Below are 20,334 nucleotides of genomic sequence, written 5' to 3'. Positions count from 1 at the left end.
ACTTACATGCCTACTACAGTACTGAACCAATGAAGACTAAGCGAATTTGATAGGTGCGATAGTGTCAGAGAGGTGCTTACCTGCTTAAGAGAGGAGAGAGGTGCGATAGTGTCATAAATAGCAGAACCTTGGCTGTGGCGCGATAGAGAGGAGAGGAGGGGTTCTTCGATTTAGGGTCGAGCGATCTAACGGAGGAGAAGAGAACGAGAGAGAGGGGCGGGCGGAGGGGGAAAACCAAATCAGCTAACGGAGAGAAGTTTCAATTTTTTTCCGTTCCGTTCTATTGAAACCAGCGACAACTCTGATCAGATCAAGCACAAATCTAAAATCAGATCGGACGGTTTAAAACTTGATTGCTCCAAGGCCCAGGAACAATCGATTGTTTATTAGCCTATCTCTATATATATATATATATATATATATATATATATATATATATATATATATATATATATATATATATAGAGTACGGCTAACGCGCTTCCTCTAGCATATGGGCCGAAATGCTTCTGGTGGAAATTTGAAATTTCAAAATTCAAAAAGTCGATCTGAACCGTTCATCTCCTTCTCCATATTAATATCTGCTTGGAGACCAAATTTTACATTTTTCTGAAATTTTTTACTATTTATTAAGCCACTTTGAAAATCGCTGATCCAATGGTTTTACTGTTTTGTTAAGCCACCGTTGGATCAGCGATTTTCAAAGTGGCTTAATAAATAGTAAAAAATTTCAGAAAAATGTAAAATTTGGTCTCCAAGCAGATGTTAATATGGAGAAGGAGATGAACGGTTCAGATCGACTTTTTGGATTTTGAAATTTCAAATTTTCACCAGAAGCATTTCGGCCCATATGCTAAAGTAAGCGCGTTAGCCATACTATATATATATATATATATATAGAGGTGGGCTACGGTGAGTTGCGAAGTAAAACGCGTTTCTACTTCACGCTGTATTTTCATTTTGAAAGTCCAAACGACCGATCCGAACCGTTAGATGTTTAATCCATATTGAAATGTGCTTGGAGACCAAATTTTACATTTTTTGGAATTTTTTTACTATTTATTAAGCATTTTTGAAAATTGATGTTTTGCTATGAACAGTAAAATTTTCTGGACCATCAGATCAGCGACTTTCAAAATTGCTTAATAAATAGTAAAAAAATTCAAAAAAATGTAAAATTTGGTCTCCAAGCACATGTCAATATGGAGAATAAGATGAACGGTTCGGATCGACGTTTTGAACTTTAAAATCGTAAAATATGAGCGTGAAGTAAAATAGTCGCTTTACTTCGCAACTCACCGTAGCCCATCTCTCTCTCTCTCTATATATATATAGAGGTTGACTAAGATCAAAGTGGTAGTTTCTAAGCTTTGGTGCTACCAATTCGTTTTTCAATTTTCAAAGTTCAAAACGTCGATCCGAACCATTCAAGTTGTTCTCCATATTAAATTGTGCTTGGAGACCAAATTTTATATTTTTCTGAATTTTTTTACTATTTATTAAGCCACTTTGAAAATTGTTAATCCAACGGTGGCTTAACAAAACAGTAAAATCAGAAGCCACCGTTAGATCAGCTGTTAAAATCATATGTTAGGCTGGGGTGCTATGGATAGCATAGTGGCCTCTATGCTACGGCTCAATATTTGAGTTTTCAAAATCCAAACGGTCGATCCGAACCGTTCATCTTATTCTCCATATTAATATCTGCTTGGAGACCAAATTTTACATTTTTCTGAATTTTTTTACTATTTATTAAGTATTTTACAAAATTATTGATCCAACGGTGGCTGCACAAAACAGTAAAACCGTTGGATTAGCGATTTTCAAAGTGGCTTAATAAATAGTAAAAAAATTCAGAAAATTATAAAATTTGGTCTCCAAGCAGATATTAATATGGAGAATAAGATGAACGGTTCGGATCGACCGTTTGGATTTTGAAAACTCGAATATTGAGCCGTAGCATAGAGGCCACTATGCTATCCATAGCACCCCAGCCTAACTCTATATATATATATATATAGAGGTTGGCTAAGATCAAAGTGGTAGTTCCTGAGCTTCGGTGCTACCAATTCGTTTTTTAATTTTTAAAGTTCAAAACGTCGATCCGAACCGTTCAAGTTGTTCTCCATATTAAATTGTGCCTGGAGACCAAATTTTACATTTTTCTGAATTTTTTTACTATTTATTAAGCCACTTTGAAAACAGTTGATCCAACGATGGCTTCTGATTTTACTGTTTTGTTAAGCCACCGTTGGATCAGCTGTTTTCAAAGTGGCTTAATAAATAGTAAAAGAATTCAGAAAAATGTAAAATTTGGTCTCCAAGCACAATTTAATATGGAGAACAACTTGAATGGTTCAGATCGACGTTTTGAACTTTGAAAATTGAAAAACGAATTAGTAGCACCAAAGCTCAGGAACTACCACTTTGATCTTAGTCAACCTCTATATATATATGGAATATGCTAGCATGCTATGCATAGCATAGAATCCCTCCATGCAACGGCTCGGATTTCGAGTTTTCAAAATCCTAACGGTCGATCCGAACTGTTCATTTTTGGAAATTAAAAAAATTAAAAAAATCCCATTTCCGAAATTTTTTTTTCAGTTTTGGAATCAAAAACTGGAATTTTTTTTTTTCAGAATTGGAAACTGGAATTTTTTTTTCCAGTTTTGGGATTGAGTTTTCGAAAAAAAAAATTTCCGGTTATTGATGTTGAAATCGGAAATTTTTTTTCCGGTTTGGATAGTTTTGGAAATACTGTCGGGGTTTGGATATCTTTTTAAATTTTATTTATTTTTTGGATATAAAGAAAAAAATCGGATATATTTTTCTATAGGAAATAGAGTCTCTTCCACGGCACCGTTGTTTGAATTTTTTATAAACCATAATTAAAAAAAAAAGATTTTTATGAAAACTAACATGATTATTTTTTTTTTTATAAAAATCATAAGAACTAAAATACTATTTTGATCCGATTTTTTTTTCTTTCCGGAACTGAAATAACAATTCGGTTCCAAAAAAAAAATGGGGGGGGTTTCAAAATGACATCTCGGTTCTTATAGTTTTTATAAAAAATAAAGCAATCAAGTTGATTTGGTAGAATCTATTTTTTTATTTTTGGTTTCTAAAAAAAATTCTCGTTGTTTGTGCATAGTATTACGTAATGGTGCATCACTTATTTTAACTTTATATGAGGATATTATATTTCTTTTTTATTTAGATAATCCTCATAGAGGATGGTTCAAATGTCTTCATTTTTTGTGACTCCGCTATGTTTTTATTTTTAAAAACTTTAATAACTCAAAATTTAAAACTTAAAAGTCAAAATAAAACTGTCAGATGTGATCTATATTATTTTCTCTATGTGCTCATAAAAAAATATCATATTTCAATTTTGTTTTTATGTGAATTATTAAGTTGAAAAATCAACGTCTAGAAATTATCCACATTAGTACGTTTTTTACAAGTTCTTGATGACAACCAAAACAAAATTGAAATGCCATAATTTTTTACATGTGCATAGCTAAAATGATGTTGATCATATCCAACGGTTTTATTTTAACTTCTAAGTTTAAATTTTGAGTTATTAAAGTTTTTAAAAATAGAGGCATGGGGAGGGGGCGGAGGGGGGGGGGGGGGGGGGGGTAATAAAAAAATGAAGGCATTTGAACACTCCTCATCCTCATATACGACAAAAATTAAAGATAATTTATACTTCAAGGTGGCTTATTTGAGAATAATTCATAAGACTGTGCTTCACAAATTAGGAGTAAAACTCCATTAAAGGGAAGGGAAGGGAGGAGACAGAGTGGAAGCTCTCTTTCAAATAGTAATTTGTACACTCTGATTTGGAAGGTAACGATTTCATCAAAATTGAACACGAAGCTCACCTCCGAACAGTGTTTTCTCCCCTCCGCTCCCTCTCTGATTCTCTCTTTCTGGAGCAAGTAAACTCGCTCGGTCAAATCTGATTTAGTGTGCGAATAGTGATTTCACCCTTCCCCTCCCTTCGCATACCCCCGTCTGGAGCACGCTCTAAAGGACAAATTTCTATAAGTTTGGACTTTGGAGGTGCAACAAACAGTTTCTTATTCAAATAATGGCGCTTTTCGCAAATGATTTCGTCGGAGAGCATTTCCATTACAGAAACTTATTACAAATTAAAAACAGTAGGAACTAGGAAGAGAAAAAAAAAATAGAATAAATTTAATAGGAAACGAGATTAATTCTTTTATTCAATGTAACTTAAGAAAATTTCAGAATAATTACTAAATAAATAATTAGATCACATTCTTGAAATTGAATTAAATATTATCTCGTCAGATTAAAAACTGAGATAATTTTTGAGATTGAGACTCTCATTAAATAACAAATAATATTTTTTATGATATAAAGGAAATAGAAAGAATCTAAGACATGACTAATCAATACAACTTTTTTTTAAATGACATTTAAAAAATAGAAACAAATTAGAACAAAAAATAGACTAAATAAATTTGTGATGAGTATGTATTTAAAATTCTATTTTTTAATCACAGTAATTGAGAGATGAAGATATATAATTGCTTAATATAAGAATAGAGATTGAGATATCTGAATTATGAATATTTAGTTTCATAAATCCATCTTCCATGACCCGGAATCCGGATTTACATGGGTTCTTCCGATCATGAACAAGAATCCGCATCACCCCAGCTACATGAGGTGCAAACTGAAAATGAGAGCCGTTCTTTTAGCTTGGCACAAATCTTAAAGCAGCCCCTACAGTCATAGCAACTATTAAATTGACTTTGATCTGAATAGAATTAATCTAGACCGTTCATTATTTAAAATTGCACCTCAGGTACCTGGGCGGATACGGACTCCATGAAGAACGGAAGAAGATGACTACAATGTTAATTGTCAGGATATAAAAATCCTCTGTTGCAGATGCCTTATGGCAGTTCCTGTAACAACAAATTAGTGAGTAGTGATCCCTCGAATAAGACTATTAGACTTCCTGTCAGTGACTCATTAGAAACTGTACTCTGGATTATGAACCAGAAACCTCTGGGATCGTCACTAAGCTTGACCCAGCGTAGATAATCAGATAATTAACCCCTCTCTCTCTCTTCAATTCTTCATCCTCGCACCTCGCACGATCCTCCCTAACCCAAATCTTCTCTCGGAAGAAAAGAGCATGAGAGACAAAGAAAGCCAATCTTAGTATAAATTCCGCTCAATTCCCATCTCAGTTCTCAAACTTCCTCTCTCACTCGTACAATTCAATTGCTAAAATAATGGGAAATTGGGAATACCTTCCGACGGATCTGATAATCTCCATCTCGACATGCATAGCCCGTAACGCCGACTACATCCGATTCCGCGCCACCTGCTCCTCCTGGCGCTCCGCCACTGACAACCGTCCCCACCACCTTCCACGTCAGATCCCCTTCCTTCTCCTCCCTGGCGAGACCTTCACCTTCTACTCCCCCTCGGAGAACCGATCGTACCTCATCCCCTTTCCCAATGGGACCCAGTACCACTTCCTGGGCTCGTCCCATGGATGGCTCTTCCTGATGGGTCCCACTACCAGCTTGTTCTTACTGAACCCGTTTGCCCGTTCCATGATTGCCTTGCCTCCGGTTGTTGAGATCCCTAATCTGTTTGATCAGGTCACGCCTACTGACGTGGAGAGATATCGAGGTTTCATGGACCGTGGGGACCGCTTATCGACCATCGGGTTTTGGAAATACCTGTTGCACAAGGGGAAGCTGTGCTTGGATCGCGGGTCTACAGGTTTCTGGATTGCTGTGGCCTTCCTCAAATCAGGTCAGAGAATCAATTCTACGTTAGCTAAGAAACTCTGAAATGCTTAGAAACTAGTTCTTTCTTATGTGGTTTCAATCAAATTGAATATTTAGCAGTAAAGGTACATGTGAAAAGTTTATTCATCTTGATTATTAATTAAAAAAGAATAAATCTTGAATCACGCATGATGGAAATACTTATGGATATGAAGGAGTAGCTTCTGTGGTGCTGTACCATATTTAAAGCAACTTTTGAGTGCCAATGCTGACCCAGAAAGGGTTAGTCCTGTTGTCATACCAGTGAGGCTGTTATTGCTCAGGCCAATACAAGTAGAGACTGGTACTACACATTGCATTACAATTCTGGTTTTCTATTCAGGTGAATGAGTTGGGTCGTCTATACAAGCAGTTAATTACTGATGCAGTACCACTAAGTCCTATAAACTTGTGTATTTGTTGATAATAGATTAATACCAGCCATGTTGTCTGGTTTCACCGTATCAGTCTGGTTACATAGGATGCAGTCTAGTGTCAGATGCTGAGCTATGTCTATTTTGTTTACTAACAACTTGATTTGTTCTTTTTTTTTTTTTTTTTTTTTCTTTTGGGAGACAGGTTTAGCCTTCTACAGGCCTGGGGATAAATCGTGGGCCCATGCAGGCCGGTACTGGCAGTTTGCGGATGCTGAACTCTACAATGGCCAACTCTACACAATTACACGTGGTGGCATCTTAAGCACCATTGATTTAGCAGGTTCTTTTAAAGAAGCTGTTGTGGTATCATCGTCTCCATTCTTGTTTGGCCAGGACGTCTCCATTTATCTCGTGGGATCAGCTCAAGATCTACTGCTAGTGGTATTATAACTCATTATCATATTGTAACTTGTTAGTTCATAAACCTTAATTTTCTTGATATATTTATAGTTAGTTCAAAAACCTGACAATTTTGTTAAATATATTTATAGTCAGTTAAGCCTCAGCAATAGAATAAGATAAGCTGCAGTATTCCATTTTTAGTGAACCTAAATTAGGAGTTTAGGACTAAGCCAGGGATTTACTTGTTATAGGTAAGGAAGTACAGTTACAACTCAACTGGTTGCCGCAAAACAATTGGATTTGAGGTGTACAAGCTGGAGACTGAGGAGCCAGGTTGGACACGTGTCAACAAGCTTGGGGACCAAGTTATCTTCCTAGAGAGAGGCACCTCTGTCTCTCTGCCGGCTTCAAAATTGGATGGGTTTGAAGGGAATTGCATTCATTTCACTGAGGCTTATGATCCGTGTGAAGAGGACAAGTATAAGGGTATGGATATTGGTTGTTATGAATTAGAGGGAGGTAATATTCGGCAGCTTCTTTGTTGCAGTCCTTATTCCGAATCAGCTTGGCCTGGGCCCACATGGGTTACTCCCTGCCTTTGGTAATATATATATATATAGTATTTTGTGGATGTGTAGGTTGGTTATACTGGCAAGTGGCAATCAGACTTGTTTGTGACTGTGACAACCGACAATTGCCTTATCCATATGAGAAACTTAAAAACCGCTTATATGTTCTCTATGATTTAGATGAAATGCTAACTATTCAGTTGTATCCGCATTTTATCACGGACCAAGTTTTTTTTTTTTTAAATTACACCAAATTTGATGAGCTGTCTGTCTAAATTATAAATAATACATTTACTTGTATTTGTTGATTAATGATAATCACCATCATATTTCAAACCAAAACACAGATAGAATCGGAAATATATATCCTATTTGGGTGGGTAAACTTGATCAATATTGGGACCAGGTGTTTTGATAAGTTTTTGTTGGTTGTCACGGTTTCAAATAAATTTTGTTGTCGCTATATCGATACCCTTCTTTACATGGTTAGGAAAATAATTAAGTTTTTTTTTTTTTTTTTTTTTTTCTGGGGGGGGTGCATTTGTAGATAGAAATACGAAGCAAGTCTGAGGCGAATTAGTTTAATGTAACCGATACTTTCTTTTTTCTTGGTGTGATTGCATATTTGCCACTTGTACAATATAATTAACCCTATATTTCTGTGGTGAATTAGTCTAATACAATTATCATATATGACATTTATTATTTAAAATTTAGAAAGCTCGCTAAGCAAGTATACCGTGATGTTTAATTTAATTCTCTCTTTTGCTAAATTAAGACCTCAGAGTGAAATTGTAAAAGCGGGTGAGAATCCAAAGACGTTCTTCTAATTAAAGAAAAAAAAATGTCAACATATCTATCTGATTGAATTCCTCAGCGTTCTTTCCCTCGAGAGTTATTCTTTATTGTTGGATTTTGACAAGTGAGAAAGATCTCCAGATTCCTTCAGAAACGTGATCAGACAATCAACAAGCTTCCAAACAAACTAATCTTTCCATTGATAATTTTACTTTTCTAATAGAAAAGACTACTGTCCCAAATATCAGTTTAAGCTAATATATAACAATTACGTAAAACAATTTATGGGGCCATAAAACCTGATCAGGTAAACACTGACTTGATAAATTAAACAAATATTTAGCTTTATTTTCTTTCTTTTTCTAGTTTAAGAACGTTACAATTGAAGGTATATGACATGTATAATACTAAGGGGTCCTGACTCAGCTCCCACAAAAATTTGACCATTTCACACAAACTTCTCGCGTTGATTTGTCCCTTTGGAACACAAAAAATAGAGCAAACCCAATGGAAATGGATTTTCCTCAATCTAATCTGATATAAACATTTTTGTTGTTTATAAAATAAATGTGTGCCTACTCAGTTTCCTTGGTAGCCTTGTAGGCATTGATGAGTTGCATTTGTTCATCTTGTGGTACAGGCGTGTGTTCTGAGTATTCCATTGTGAATTCACCTTTACCCTGTATAAAGTTAAACAAACAAAAATACATCAAATGACAATTAAGGTAACAACATACACCTTTGGCGACCACACCTAAATCTTTTCACTAAGAACCAAACAAGAAATGAATATTTGGTCTGTATGGGTTTGGACACGACTCAGTACCAGTCTAGGCAGTACTTTACTAAAAATTGAAAAATAATTGGATAAACTAAAGTATACCTGTGTCATGGATCGAAGGGAAGTTGAGTAACCAAACATCTTGTTCAATGGTACCTGAAATAATTTAAATTGTTGCCAAAATTCAGCAATTTCAACCGATTAACTTCCTAGCCAGATTTGTTGCTACATTTATTTTAATCTAATTAAAGAAAAACAAATTCCTCCTAAGAATGAGATTCAGTTATGCTACACTGAGCATAGGTACAGTATATACAGTAACAGTTGCAAATATGCATAACAATAAACAACTAGCAGCAAAATAGAACTTGCAAAAATTCAAACTCCCAGGTTGATATCCAATAAGAAAAATCACAACCAGGAAAGTAAAATAAAATTGGTGAATTTCATACATTTGCAACGATAACAGTATCTTCACCATCCTGATCGTTACCAATGATGATGCCTTTTCTCCTGTATTGAAAAAAATAATAGAATAAAAATACTACTTGTTAAGGTAATGTCCAAAATCTATCAAGGAAGTGACCATTACATGTTTCGTTAACTGTGTTTGAAAAGTTGACTTGCAAATTTGCAAAGCAAGAAATAATTAAAAAAAGGTTGACCTCCAACCTCAACCCAGCAAGGACCTGGCTACTTCCAAAAATAACAAGTGTTATTTAAAAATATATTCAACACAATCTCCATATTAATATGTGCTTGGAGACCAAATTTTACATTTTTTGGAATTTTTTTACTATTTATTAAGCCACTTTGAAAATCGTTGATCCAATGGCAACAGTAAAATCAAAAGGCACCGTTGGATCAGCGATTTTCAAAGTGGCTTAATAAATAGTAAAAAAATTCCAAAAATTGTAAAATTTGGTCTCCAAGTACATATTAATATGGAGAACAAGATGAATGGTTCGGATCGGTTATTCGGACTTTGAAATCTCAAAAATTGACTTGTTATAACTTAGGCTGAAATTATAACGTTATGACATTAGCCAGACTCTATATATATATATATTGATTAAAAATACTGTCAACTCCATGCTGCAGCGTAGTGGCTATGTATTAAGATTAAAACTTCTACAAATAAAGTACTAAATGGAAAGCACATCCCATTTTTCCAATTTTGTTGTTTTATACAAATATATTAAGATTGCATATGAAAAAGAAGATAAATATTCAAAATATATTATGTAGCAGGCAGAAATGCTTATTTTAGTCATTCCAAGAAATGTTTTGAAGTGCTACCAACATATATCTTGTCTTATCTTTTGTTCTTTCCTTCTTTTTACTTTTGTTGGAAAAGGGAGGGATGGTTCTCAAAGCAAAAATGTCTACGGTACATGGCAGTATTTCTGGAAAAAAGGTTACGAAAAATAAAGATAAGAAACTGACTTGTTAATATCACCAGTAACAGTGCCTTGGAACTCAGAAGGAACTTTAACTTCTACCTTCATCACAGGTTCCAGTATTACTGGCTTAGCTGCTGAGTAACACTACAATCACACAAACAAAATGAAAAAGATAAAAGTGCCGTTCTGCTTTTATTTTTCTTGCAAACCTAGAAGTCCCATAAATATAACAAAATATAAGCGGATAAACCTACCTATGTACCTAACATCATTTTTTCTAAAAATATTTACCATTTTTTTTCACATTAAATTAAATATAAACTACCAGTACGTAATTCAATAGAGTTTCAAATAAATTGGGACCAAGAAAAGACCTGTCTAAAAGCATAAATAGAGGCCAGCTTGAAAGCAAGCTCACTCGAATCAACAGTGTGGGAGGCCCCATCTGTCAGAACCACCCGCAAATTCTCTACAGGGTGGCCAATAAGCGACCCCGAGTTTGCTGCCTCCTTGAACCCCTTCTCAATTGCTGGAATAAAGTTCGACGGGATTGCCTGCCCGATAATCAAATTTTCAAACTCAAACTTGGACGAAGTCGAACCTTCTGGAAGTGGCTCAATGTAACCAGCGACTCTACCGAATTGACCTTGACCACCACTTTGCTTCTTATGTATATAGTCGAAGTTGGCACGCTGAGTCACAGTTTCTCTAAAGTTCACCTGTGGTTTACCGGTCTTGGCATCAACCTGGTCACATTACAAGAAAAGATTATTACGCTTTGCTTGGTGTGTAAACCCTTGTGACATTATCTCGTCATAGCAATTCCATACCTTGTACTCCCTTCTGATACGCTCTACGTACACTTCCAAATGCAGCTCCCCCATACCAGATATAATTGTCTAAAACAATAAACAACATAGGTAACTTAGTGTCATGTGAATAAAATAAAACTGAAATAAGAAAAAAAAAAAACATAAAAAACATATTACTTGACCGCTCTCTACATCCAATCCAACCCGAAAAGTAGGATCCTCTCTCTGGAAACGGTTCAAAGCTTTTGAAAACTGCACAAATAAAAATATGTGGCTTAGTGTCAATACAATTAGTGCAAGAGAAGTAAGCAAAAACTAGAAGTGAATAAATTGATTACATATTTACGAAGTAATTACCTGGCCACCTGAATCTTTAGATACAGGTGTCACAGCAAGTGACATCACTGGTTCAGGAACATTCATGGAGGTCATGGTGTATTTGACAGAGCCGTCAGTGAAAGTATCCCCTATTCCAGTATGAAAGGAAAAGGAAAAGGAATTCAACAAGAGACATTTGAGTGCCAAAAGAGAAAAAACAACAACAGAGAGACAGAAAATGACCTGAAGCACAATCTATACCGAATACAGCAACAATTTGACCAGCATGAGCTTCTTGAATATCCTGTTAAGTTCTGGATTAATTTTTGAATTGACGACCAGAAAAGTATTTTGCATGTAATGCTTGAAAATTTCAGCAATCATCCATTTTATACCAGTACTAATCATAGCAAGCACAGTACAAGAGCTGCTACAGTGTACAATGTTTCAGCCATAATTTTCTTGGACAACAAACCAACACAGACAATCTGTCTTCTAAGGGCACAATTTATACCTATTAGAGAAAACTCTACATGCCTACTAAACTCGATATGTTACTGACCTCCATCTCATCAGAATGCATCCGGACCAAGCGTGGAACCTAACATTTACAATACAAGAATAACATAAGTGATCGGTCAAGCACTCTGGAAATCTAAGTATGAAAATGGGCAAGAAGTTCAAAATAAACAAAAGGCATTAGGTTTTAGAAGAGATAACATTTGTTCGTTTAATTAAACAACAAAGGATGGTCTCTTACTTTAAGTTTCTTCCCAGTGTTCACATTTATGATGAAGTTTCCCTTGCGTATCACACCATTATAGATCCTATAACCATGATTAGTAAAAACCAATAAAAAGGATAACTAAGGTACCTAAAAATAAATACCTGAACTCCAATGTTGTGCATAGAAATTGAATAAATCAGAAAGAAAAAAAAAATAGCCAGTCCTAGAATACCTAAGGTATGTCAGCTGACCAAAACGCCCTTCTTCCAGCTTGAAGGCCAGTGCAACTAATGGCCCGACTGGGGTCCCACCTAGCAGAACCTATAAGAAGATATTATGTTAGAGAGTGGGGGAGAGTGAGGAGATAGAGAGAGAGAGGGAAATGAATTAAAAAAAGATCTACCTTCTCCTCAGATTTACTTTGATCAAGGGCATGATTTTCGACTTCAGTTGGGCAAGGGAGATAATCAAGCACTCCATCAAGCATTGGTTGAACACCCTAGATCATCACATAATTGATCAGATATTAGCATGTTACTCCTCAAATAAACAACAATCTGATTTCATTTGTATCAATACTATTAGTAAAATAGAAACCTTATTTTTGAATGCACTGCCCATAAAAACTGGTACAAACTTTCTGGCAACTGTAGCCCTACGAATTGCTGCCTGAACAAAAGAACATATTTGTTACGAGCATGTCAATTGTAAAAAGAAATAATATTGGTTCTTGGGTTTTAGGCCTATTCCAAACTAATACCAGTTGAAAATGGAACTAACACTTGTACAAAATTACCTTCAGTTCGGAGGCAGATATAGGCTCATCACTGAGAAAAGCCTCAGCCAGTATATCATCCACCTCTGAGACAACCTCAATTAGTTCTCGTCTTTTTTCAGAGACCAGTTCCTGCAACTTCGGTGGCACCTCAGCTGAGACAATCTTTTCACTACACAGTAGAACCATAAATGACCAATTTTGTCAAGTAACTTTTCACATCTCCTTGTAGGCAACAAAACAAAAATTAATATAAAAAAGAAACAACAAAATTACTAAAAGTTGCACTTGTCAGTAGCTATTATGGGGGTGAATAATTTATTCTGCCATTTGACTAAGGTTGATCCATACAAACTTGCATAGGATATCTGACTAACCCGTTGGAGCCTTGGAAGTAAATGGCCTTCTGCTCTACGAGGTCAACAAGACCTTGAAATTCCTCTTCTAATCCAATTGGCACTTGCACAGCAGCACTATGGTGACGAAGCTTCGACCTTGCCTTTAAAAGAAAATATATGAAGAGAAAAAGTCAATGTTACAAAAAGTGGATTTAGTAGCCAACGGAATTATGGCAGAAATTAGCCATGGATTTCACAAATTCATGGGAGGGAATTAACAAGAGCTGGGCCTCCAACATTGGAATTAACTACTACTTGGTTCCTGCAACTGGGTCCTACTTGAAACAAAAATAGCCCTCTTCATTCTTCTCTCTCTGGTTCTCTATATCAATCTTAACTCCATATATTATAGTTAAGAATTGAAAATGTCAAATATTTAACATAGTTTAAGCCTAATTCCTAATTTCATAATTATTACCTCAACTGATAGCCATACACTACTACATGCTACATACAATCAGTTAAGGGTTCCGTGAAACAGAAATGATATAGAGCAATAATGCTATCATCATATCAAGTCCATATTTCATTGAACAGATACAAGGATAGGGATGTTCAACAAATATCAAACTTTAAAATCATACCCACACTAATAAGGATACGAATCGGATACTTGATGAACACAAATTCCAATTATTTACAGATATTGTACTACTAAGTACTAACAAATGTGCAAACACTTTGAATATAGAATAGATAACAAACTTTCATCTACTATTCAGTTTTCAAAATTGATAATAAGTATACATAATATGGGACTCTTTTAACAAAATCATGACAAAAAAAGAAAGCAAAATTAAACATAGGCTGATAGAGATTTAGTTATCCATATTCATAAAGTACTACAAACCATCCATATTTGTACCTTCTTTATCATATCTACTAATTATCATAATACCATCTAATAATTAGCCATGCAGATAATTTACATCGGATAATTATGTGGATGCAGACAATTCTGTTTTCAGCCCTACAACCAGTAGGGTTCTAATACAATACAAAAAAATAGTACGTACTATTTACCTGGTTTAGAACCTTCCAAGGATCAGCCCCCATGCGGTCACACTTGTTAATAAATGCTAATCTTGGTACCTCGTACCTTCTCATCTGACGGTCAACAGTTATAGACTGGCTCTGCACTCCTCCTACACTACACAAAACAAGTACGGCACCATCTAATACACGCAAGGCTCTCTCCACTTCAATTGTGAAGTCAACATGTCCAGGTGTATCTATTATATTTATCTGCATTTAAAATAGAGAGAAGAGAATGGCACTCAAAAAATTTGAGCCAAAAGGACTAAATATACAGATGGATCCAAGCTATAGCCAAGCAAGGGAATATGTGTTTGGTTCTTACTGGTGGAAAGCTATTTGATTGGAGAGATGGAAAGGTCAGGGTAATTAATTCAGAAGTATCAGAAGATGGATGCATGACTTTACCTTACTTTTGTTTAGTTACATTAACCTATGTAGTCTTTTGTTTAGTTACTTGCATATCAGCACGAAGATCATTCTTTTGATTAATGTCTAGATTAGTGCAGCCGGGTCATTTGCAGTACTGGTGGAGCTTTGGATGACTGTAGCTCTGAACATTTTACTGTGTTTTGTAACTGAACTCTGTTTCTTAATGAAACTAGGCCTCAGCCTTTTTTACCAAAAAAAAAAAAAATCTCCTAATTGAATTCTACTTCAATAACCCAAAAATATGTTAGGCGAGGATGAGAACAAGTATGAGAAAAGTCAGGTCTCTTTTGCAAATACAACAAAACTGTTGGGTCTCATATGCAAAAAGATAAAACCGTATGCACAGCTGAATAACAAAAAGATTTGGCAATTTTGCTTTATTATTCAATCATACATAAATTATCAAACACACGTTAATTGGAGTTGAATGAGAGTGAATGACTCATTTACTGACTAGTGATATGTTTTCTCCGCTCTGCAATGACCAGAGCTCAAAGTCAATTCAAATTTCGTTCAGACAAACCTGATAGTCCTTCCATGTACAGTAGGTGGCAGCTGATTGGATCGTAATTCCTTTCTCCCTCTCCAAATCCATGGAATCCATCTTCGCCCCGACTCCATCCCTCCCTCTGACTTCGTGAATCTCATGGATCCGACCCGTGTAGAACAGAACCCGCTCCGTCAAGGTTGTCTTCCCGGAGTCTATATGCGCAGATATCCCTATATTACGCATCCGATCCATAGCCTCTCTCCACCAGAGATCCTTTTCCTCTTTCATTCGTGCGGCACTCCCAGCCGAATAGAAACGGTAAGGCGCCACTGTAGAGGCGGCGGAGGTGCGAAAATCGCCGCGTAGAAGCGCGGAGAGGCGGCGAGAGATGGACGACCTGGCCATGGCGGGAGAAGAGAGCGGATCACAGTAATGTTTAGTCGGAGGTACTGAGTCTGAGACAGACACTTAAACCCTAGTGGAACACTAAGTGGTGGTATCAGTTGATTTATCAAGCTTGGGTCAAATGTTCCATTAGCATGGAATACAACTGATGGGCTTTTGGGCTTATACTTCTTTCTACCAAAAATGCATGACAATTGACAGCTTGATTTTCCTTTTTCCTTGTTTTTAATTTCCCCTTTAATTTAGGTTAATTGCAGATTATTGTTTGTAAATCGTAATGCATAGTTTGAAGCTCAATTTCACCCTAAGTCCATGAACCTTATAGCTCGCTATAAGTTAGGGGCGGATTTACGTATATGCCAGCGGGTGCTAAGTCACTCTATGATTTTAAAATTCTTAATTATGTATATTAAAATTTAATTGAACTTTTATATAGTCTAGTCCTCATAATATTACAAATGTGTGTTGGTAATCTAGTGATTACTAATGACACGTAAAGACTAAAATCACTCGAAAACGAAGCAAGATAAATTGGTACAGAAACAATATTAAGAGATACAGAATTGCAGATTCAAATCATAAACAAATAGATGAACAATAAACAATTACTGGATTAAACTTATATTACATATAAATCAACAATGTTGCCCATACATTTCCTAAAATTAAGATGTGATGTTACCTGATTAATCAGTCATCATAGATTGATTATCTTAGGAAGAGAATGGTAGAAATACATATTACAAATTAAAGCCTAATTAACTAATTGAAAGCGCTACTATTTGATGTTACTACTACCAAACATACAATACAACCCAATCAAATTATGTTGGTGTATACCACTAGTGAGTCTGGCTAGCATAACATTAGTATCATTTTAATCTATATAACACCAACTCCAAAACTTATCGAATCAACTTCAAACGATGAATCCAAATCGATCTACTTCATTAGTTATGCGTTTACATGTAAAATTTATAAATTTTTGAATTTATTTGGTATCGAGTCAAGCGGTCAAATGTGGGAGTTTTTAAGTTAATTTTAATACATTCATTTTTTAACACTTTTACCGCTTGATTTGATACTAAAATAACTCGAAAATATAAAAAATTACAAGTAAACGCATCACTCATAAAGTAAATTAGTTTGAACACTTTGAATTAGTCGTTTAAAGTCTATTCAATCAATTTTGAAACTAGTGTTATGTGACACCGATGTCATACTAGCCGGACTCACCACTAGTACTAGTATGCTATTAGTCAATCTCAATCAAGCCTTCACTTATCAGCAACACCCATCATCTTCTTGAACTCCTCAAAACTAACACAGCCATCACCATCAACATCCACCGACCTAATCATTTTTGCACAGTCACCGATTGAGCACCTTTCGCCAAGTTTGCGTAGCACTTGGTGAAGCTCTTTAGCGGAGATGACCCCGTTTTTGTCAAGGTCGTACATAGCAAAGGCCTCTCTTAGCTCCGCCTCGGCAGATGCTTGGCCATGGTCATTGAAGTGGAAAGCCACAAACTCGTCAAAGTCGACAAAGCCATCTTGGTCAATGTCCATCTCGTTCATCATATTTTGTACCTGTAATGATCATGTCAGTTTATATGACAATAAGTATAAGTTCCTTTGTTGTATAATTTTTTTTTTTTTTTTTTTTTTTGTAAGGGATGAAGATTTTCGAACCGACCTCGGACACATACATAGAGCATTACCTTTAACTACTAGACTAAAGACTGATTTCTTTTGTTGTATTATCTCTTGAACAAATATATCACTTTTGGTCTTTGGGGGCATATGATTGCAATCACCAAATATAAATTTGAAAGGCAGAAAAGTAACGCTTCCACTGGAGACTTGTAGTCAATTTTCTATAATAGTTCATCATTTGCTGGTTTTATATTTTGTTCACATATAGCAAAGAATAACCTCTTTGAGTATAAAATAAAAATGAATATTCCGCTTTCAGTAAATTAGTTCACCTTTTTATTGAGACCACACGATCGCACAAACAGTTTGTGTGGCTAAACCTATTCTGATTCGCATAGGTATTACTGATATGAACAACATACAAGCCTAAAACCAATTTATATCGACCGATTAATTTGGGAAGGTAACATATACACACACTAAAGTCTAAAAGACTCAAATCAGGGCAACATAAACAAAATTTGAAGTTAAACATAGAAAATTACAAGAACAGTAGGCTGCTCAGGTTATTAGCGTACCTCATCAGGATGTGCGTCTGATCCAAGGGCTCGCAATATCTCAGTTAACTCTGTGGTTGAGATCTTGCCATCTCCATTGGCGTCGAAGCGTGAAAAGACCTTTCTGACCTCGCTTTGATCCATAGATTCTAGACCACAGGAAGAAAAAGAGGAGGATCTGGAGTTTCTACTATGAGATTTGGAGGCACCTCCATTTTGCTTCGACATTGCTCCAAGACTCCCAGCACAATTGTAGAGAGTTTAGTCTCATTTATGGAAGGAAGAAGATATGAAAAGAGTGTCATCCCATTTATGGAAGGGCGGAAAAGAATTCTTTGCTTGGAAAATTGGGTTACACAGTAATCGTCTCCGTTCACATAAAAATGGACATATCCATTTCTGCAAAGCTCTATAGCCATTTTATTTACCCATGAAACTGCATGTTCAAATTTAGTAGGACGTAATATTTAAATTTAATTTCAGAAACATTAAGTCAACTTTCGTTTGAACTATGAGCTTAGTGCAGTAGCATGAAAGTCTATCTTCATAGAGATACAAATTCAATACTCGAAAATAATATCTAAAAGATGTTGGATGTACCGGGACCATTTAATAAAAAGAACTGTTAAGTGCAGATAGTTTTTAGTTATATTGTAATAATCAAACTTTTTTACAATATTACCTTTATTATTGCTTCTTTTATAGTTTTTTTTCATTCATCTATTAATTAGTAGGTAAATATTTTTGTAAAAGAAAAATTGTAATTATTTCTCTAAAATCATTTTTAGAAGAATAAAAACTAATATATTTATATGGTTAAAAATATTTTAATTTTGTAAGTCCAAATGAAAAATAATAAAGACTTCCACATATGTTTGAAATATTAACTACATAAATGGACGGGTCCAGTGTCATGGTAATGGAGAAAGACGCAGTTGATTAATAGCCAAAAGATATAAATCTAATTTACGCGCTTTGAAGACGCGTCAGATCTCCTGTGCCCCCGAACAAAAGGAATCCGTATCCTCCTAGGTACCTGACCAAAATCCGGTGCCAATTTAAATAGAGATTTATAGTGGTTCGTTTCGATATTCGTACCAAGTGAAAACTAACGATTCAGATGTAATTGGACTCTGTCAGGTATTGCACTGATCAGTATTAGAACAAAAGCGAGTGGTTTTATCCACAAAAGAACTGACAAGTGTCAGTTACAGAATGCTACCCTTTATTTCTTTCTTTTTTTTTTTTTTTTTTTTGATGAGAAACCCGTGGGCCTAATGGTAGCCTAGTGTTTGGTAAATGCCCCCGGGAACTCAATCTGGACCGGTCTGTCCATGTCCGTGTCCGGACCAGACCATGCCCGTGTCACGGGTATGAACGGGTACACGGGCACGGGTATTAAATGAGCCGGATTCGGTTTTTTTAAAAAAACCTGTGCATACCCGGACCCCCATACTCGTTAACCCGTACCCGTGATGCCCGTGCCAGTGAACCCGTGCGCTTGTGCCCGTGACCGTGTACCCGTACCCGTTTTTTTCAAATTTCCTCCAAACCAATTCATTTTCACATAAAAAATAATATTTTAAACTAATTATATTAGACATGCATAAATTTATTTTATATAAAGTGACTAAAATATATAATTTAAATGATAATTTCATTTGCAATTTAATAGATATATGATAATTTCATATATTTTAATGAAATTACTTTCAAAACGTCATATTGACAAGAATATTAATTTTTATTTGATCCATCTCATAAATTAATTTGATATATATATATTTTTTTATTTTTAAACACTAAAAGCAATAAAAAAAATTAATTGCATGAGTACATTGCTTTGTTTTTATTTATTTATAATTTACATATGTTTCAATGAAATTGGATTTATAATTTATTTATATTTCAATAAAAAAAAGAAATTTTTTATTTATATTTGATTATAACAAAAATTATTGAGTTCAAATATACAACCATGTCAAATGAATTTTAATTGGTATAAATTTGGATTTACAATTTATTGGTTTTCAAAGAAAACAAAAACAAAAAACAAAAAAAGAAAAAAATAAAAAATAAAAACCGGATCCAGACCAGGACCGGACCGCCCGGCCCCCCATACCCGGACCGTCCTGCCCCCGAACCCATGACATGCACGGGTATTAAACGGGCAGGGCAGGATTTTTGAAAAAAAATCCATGATGCCCGGCCCGTTGTACCTGTGTGCCCGTGACGCCCGTGCCCGTGGCCGGATTTTGCCCGGACCGCCCGGCCCGGCCCGTTTACCAAACACTATGGTAGCCTTTCATGAAGCTTTAAGAAGGAAGGCATGTGCGAAGCACGTGATTAACGATACTTTTGTCTTTTTTTTTTCTTTTGGTGTGTTGTCCGGCTGTGATTAGGATTCTTTCTCGCGGCGGCACGGTACTACTAAGGTCCTTGGGATGGGAGGGTCGCAAGCGTCCAAATACCGCCACATAAAGTGATACGGTAGGTCGACTTTGGAAGGGAATAATGAAGAAAAAAAGAAAAAGGCTGGAATATTTCATTCTCAATTCCTGAGGTAATGCCA

At 35.5% G+C, this 20,334-nt stretch overlaps 3 protein-coding genes across 3 annotated transcripts; 1 reads left to right on the top strand and 2 right to left on the bottom strand.

The window, feature by feature from the left end:
* The first annotated feature begins 4,867 nt into the window (after positions 1-4,867).
* Positions 4,868-7,438, top strand: LOC144571780 (F-box protein SKIP23-like). The gene is made up of 3 exons (XM_078321157.1): positions 4,868-5,814; positions 6,408-6,646; positions 6,859-7,438. The coding sequence occupies exons 1-3, from the start codon at positions 5,283-5,285 to the stop codon at positions 7,210-7,212; spliced, it is 1,125 nt and encodes a 374-aa protein (XP_078177283.1). The 5' UTR covers positions 4,868-5,282; the 3' UTR covers positions 7,213-7,438.
* An 836-nt stretch (positions 7,439-8,274) lies between these two features.
* On the bottom strand, positions 8,275-15,697 carry LOC144571885 (elongation factor G, mitochondrial-like). The gene is made up of 18 exons (XM_078321286.1): positions 15,179-15,697; positions 14,212-14,433; positions 13,168-13,289; positions 12,812-12,962; positions 12,613-12,684; positions 12,419-12,514; positions 12,248-12,336; positions 12,049-12,115; positions 11,851-11,889; positions 11,532-11,592; positions 11,328-11,437; positions 11,148-11,222; positions 10,989-11,057; positions 10,533-10,904; positions 10,202-10,302; positions 9,208-9,268; positions 8,858-8,911; positions 8,275-8,654 (listed from the first exon to the last, which is right to left on the bottom strand). The coding sequence occupies exons 1-18, from the start codon at positions 15,548-15,550 to the stop codon at positions 8,550-8,552; spliced, it is 2,238 nt and encodes a 745-aa protein (XP_078177412.1). The 5' UTR covers positions 15,551-15,697; the 3' UTR covers positions 8,275-8,549.
* Positions 15,698-16,682: 985 nt separating this feature from the next.
* LOC144571456 (putative calcium-binding protein CML18) lies at positions 16,683-18,153 on the bottom strand. Its single transcript, XM_078320741.1, has 2 exons — positions 17,784-18,153; positions 16,683-17,139 (listed from the first exon to the last, which is right to left on the bottom strand). Exons 1-2 carry the CDS (start codon positions 17,988-17,990, stop codon positions 16,828-16,830), a joined length of 519 nt encoding a protein of 172 aa, XP_078176867.1. The 5' UTR covers positions 17,991-18,153; the 3' UTR covers positions 16,683-16,827.
* Positions 18,154-20,334: the final 2,181 nt, after the last annotated feature.

This window comes from Carex rostrata, chromosome 19 (assembly GCF_964058835.1).
Source record: "Carex rostrata chromosome 19, lpCarRost1.2, whole genome shotgun sequence".
Classification (NCBI taxonomy): Eukaryota; Viridiplantae; Streptophyta; class Magnoliopsida; order Poales; family Cyperaceae; genus Carex; species Carex rostrata.
The sequence above is the reverse complement of the archived record's forward strand: the minus strand, read 5'-3'. Positions and strand labels throughout refer to the sequence as shown.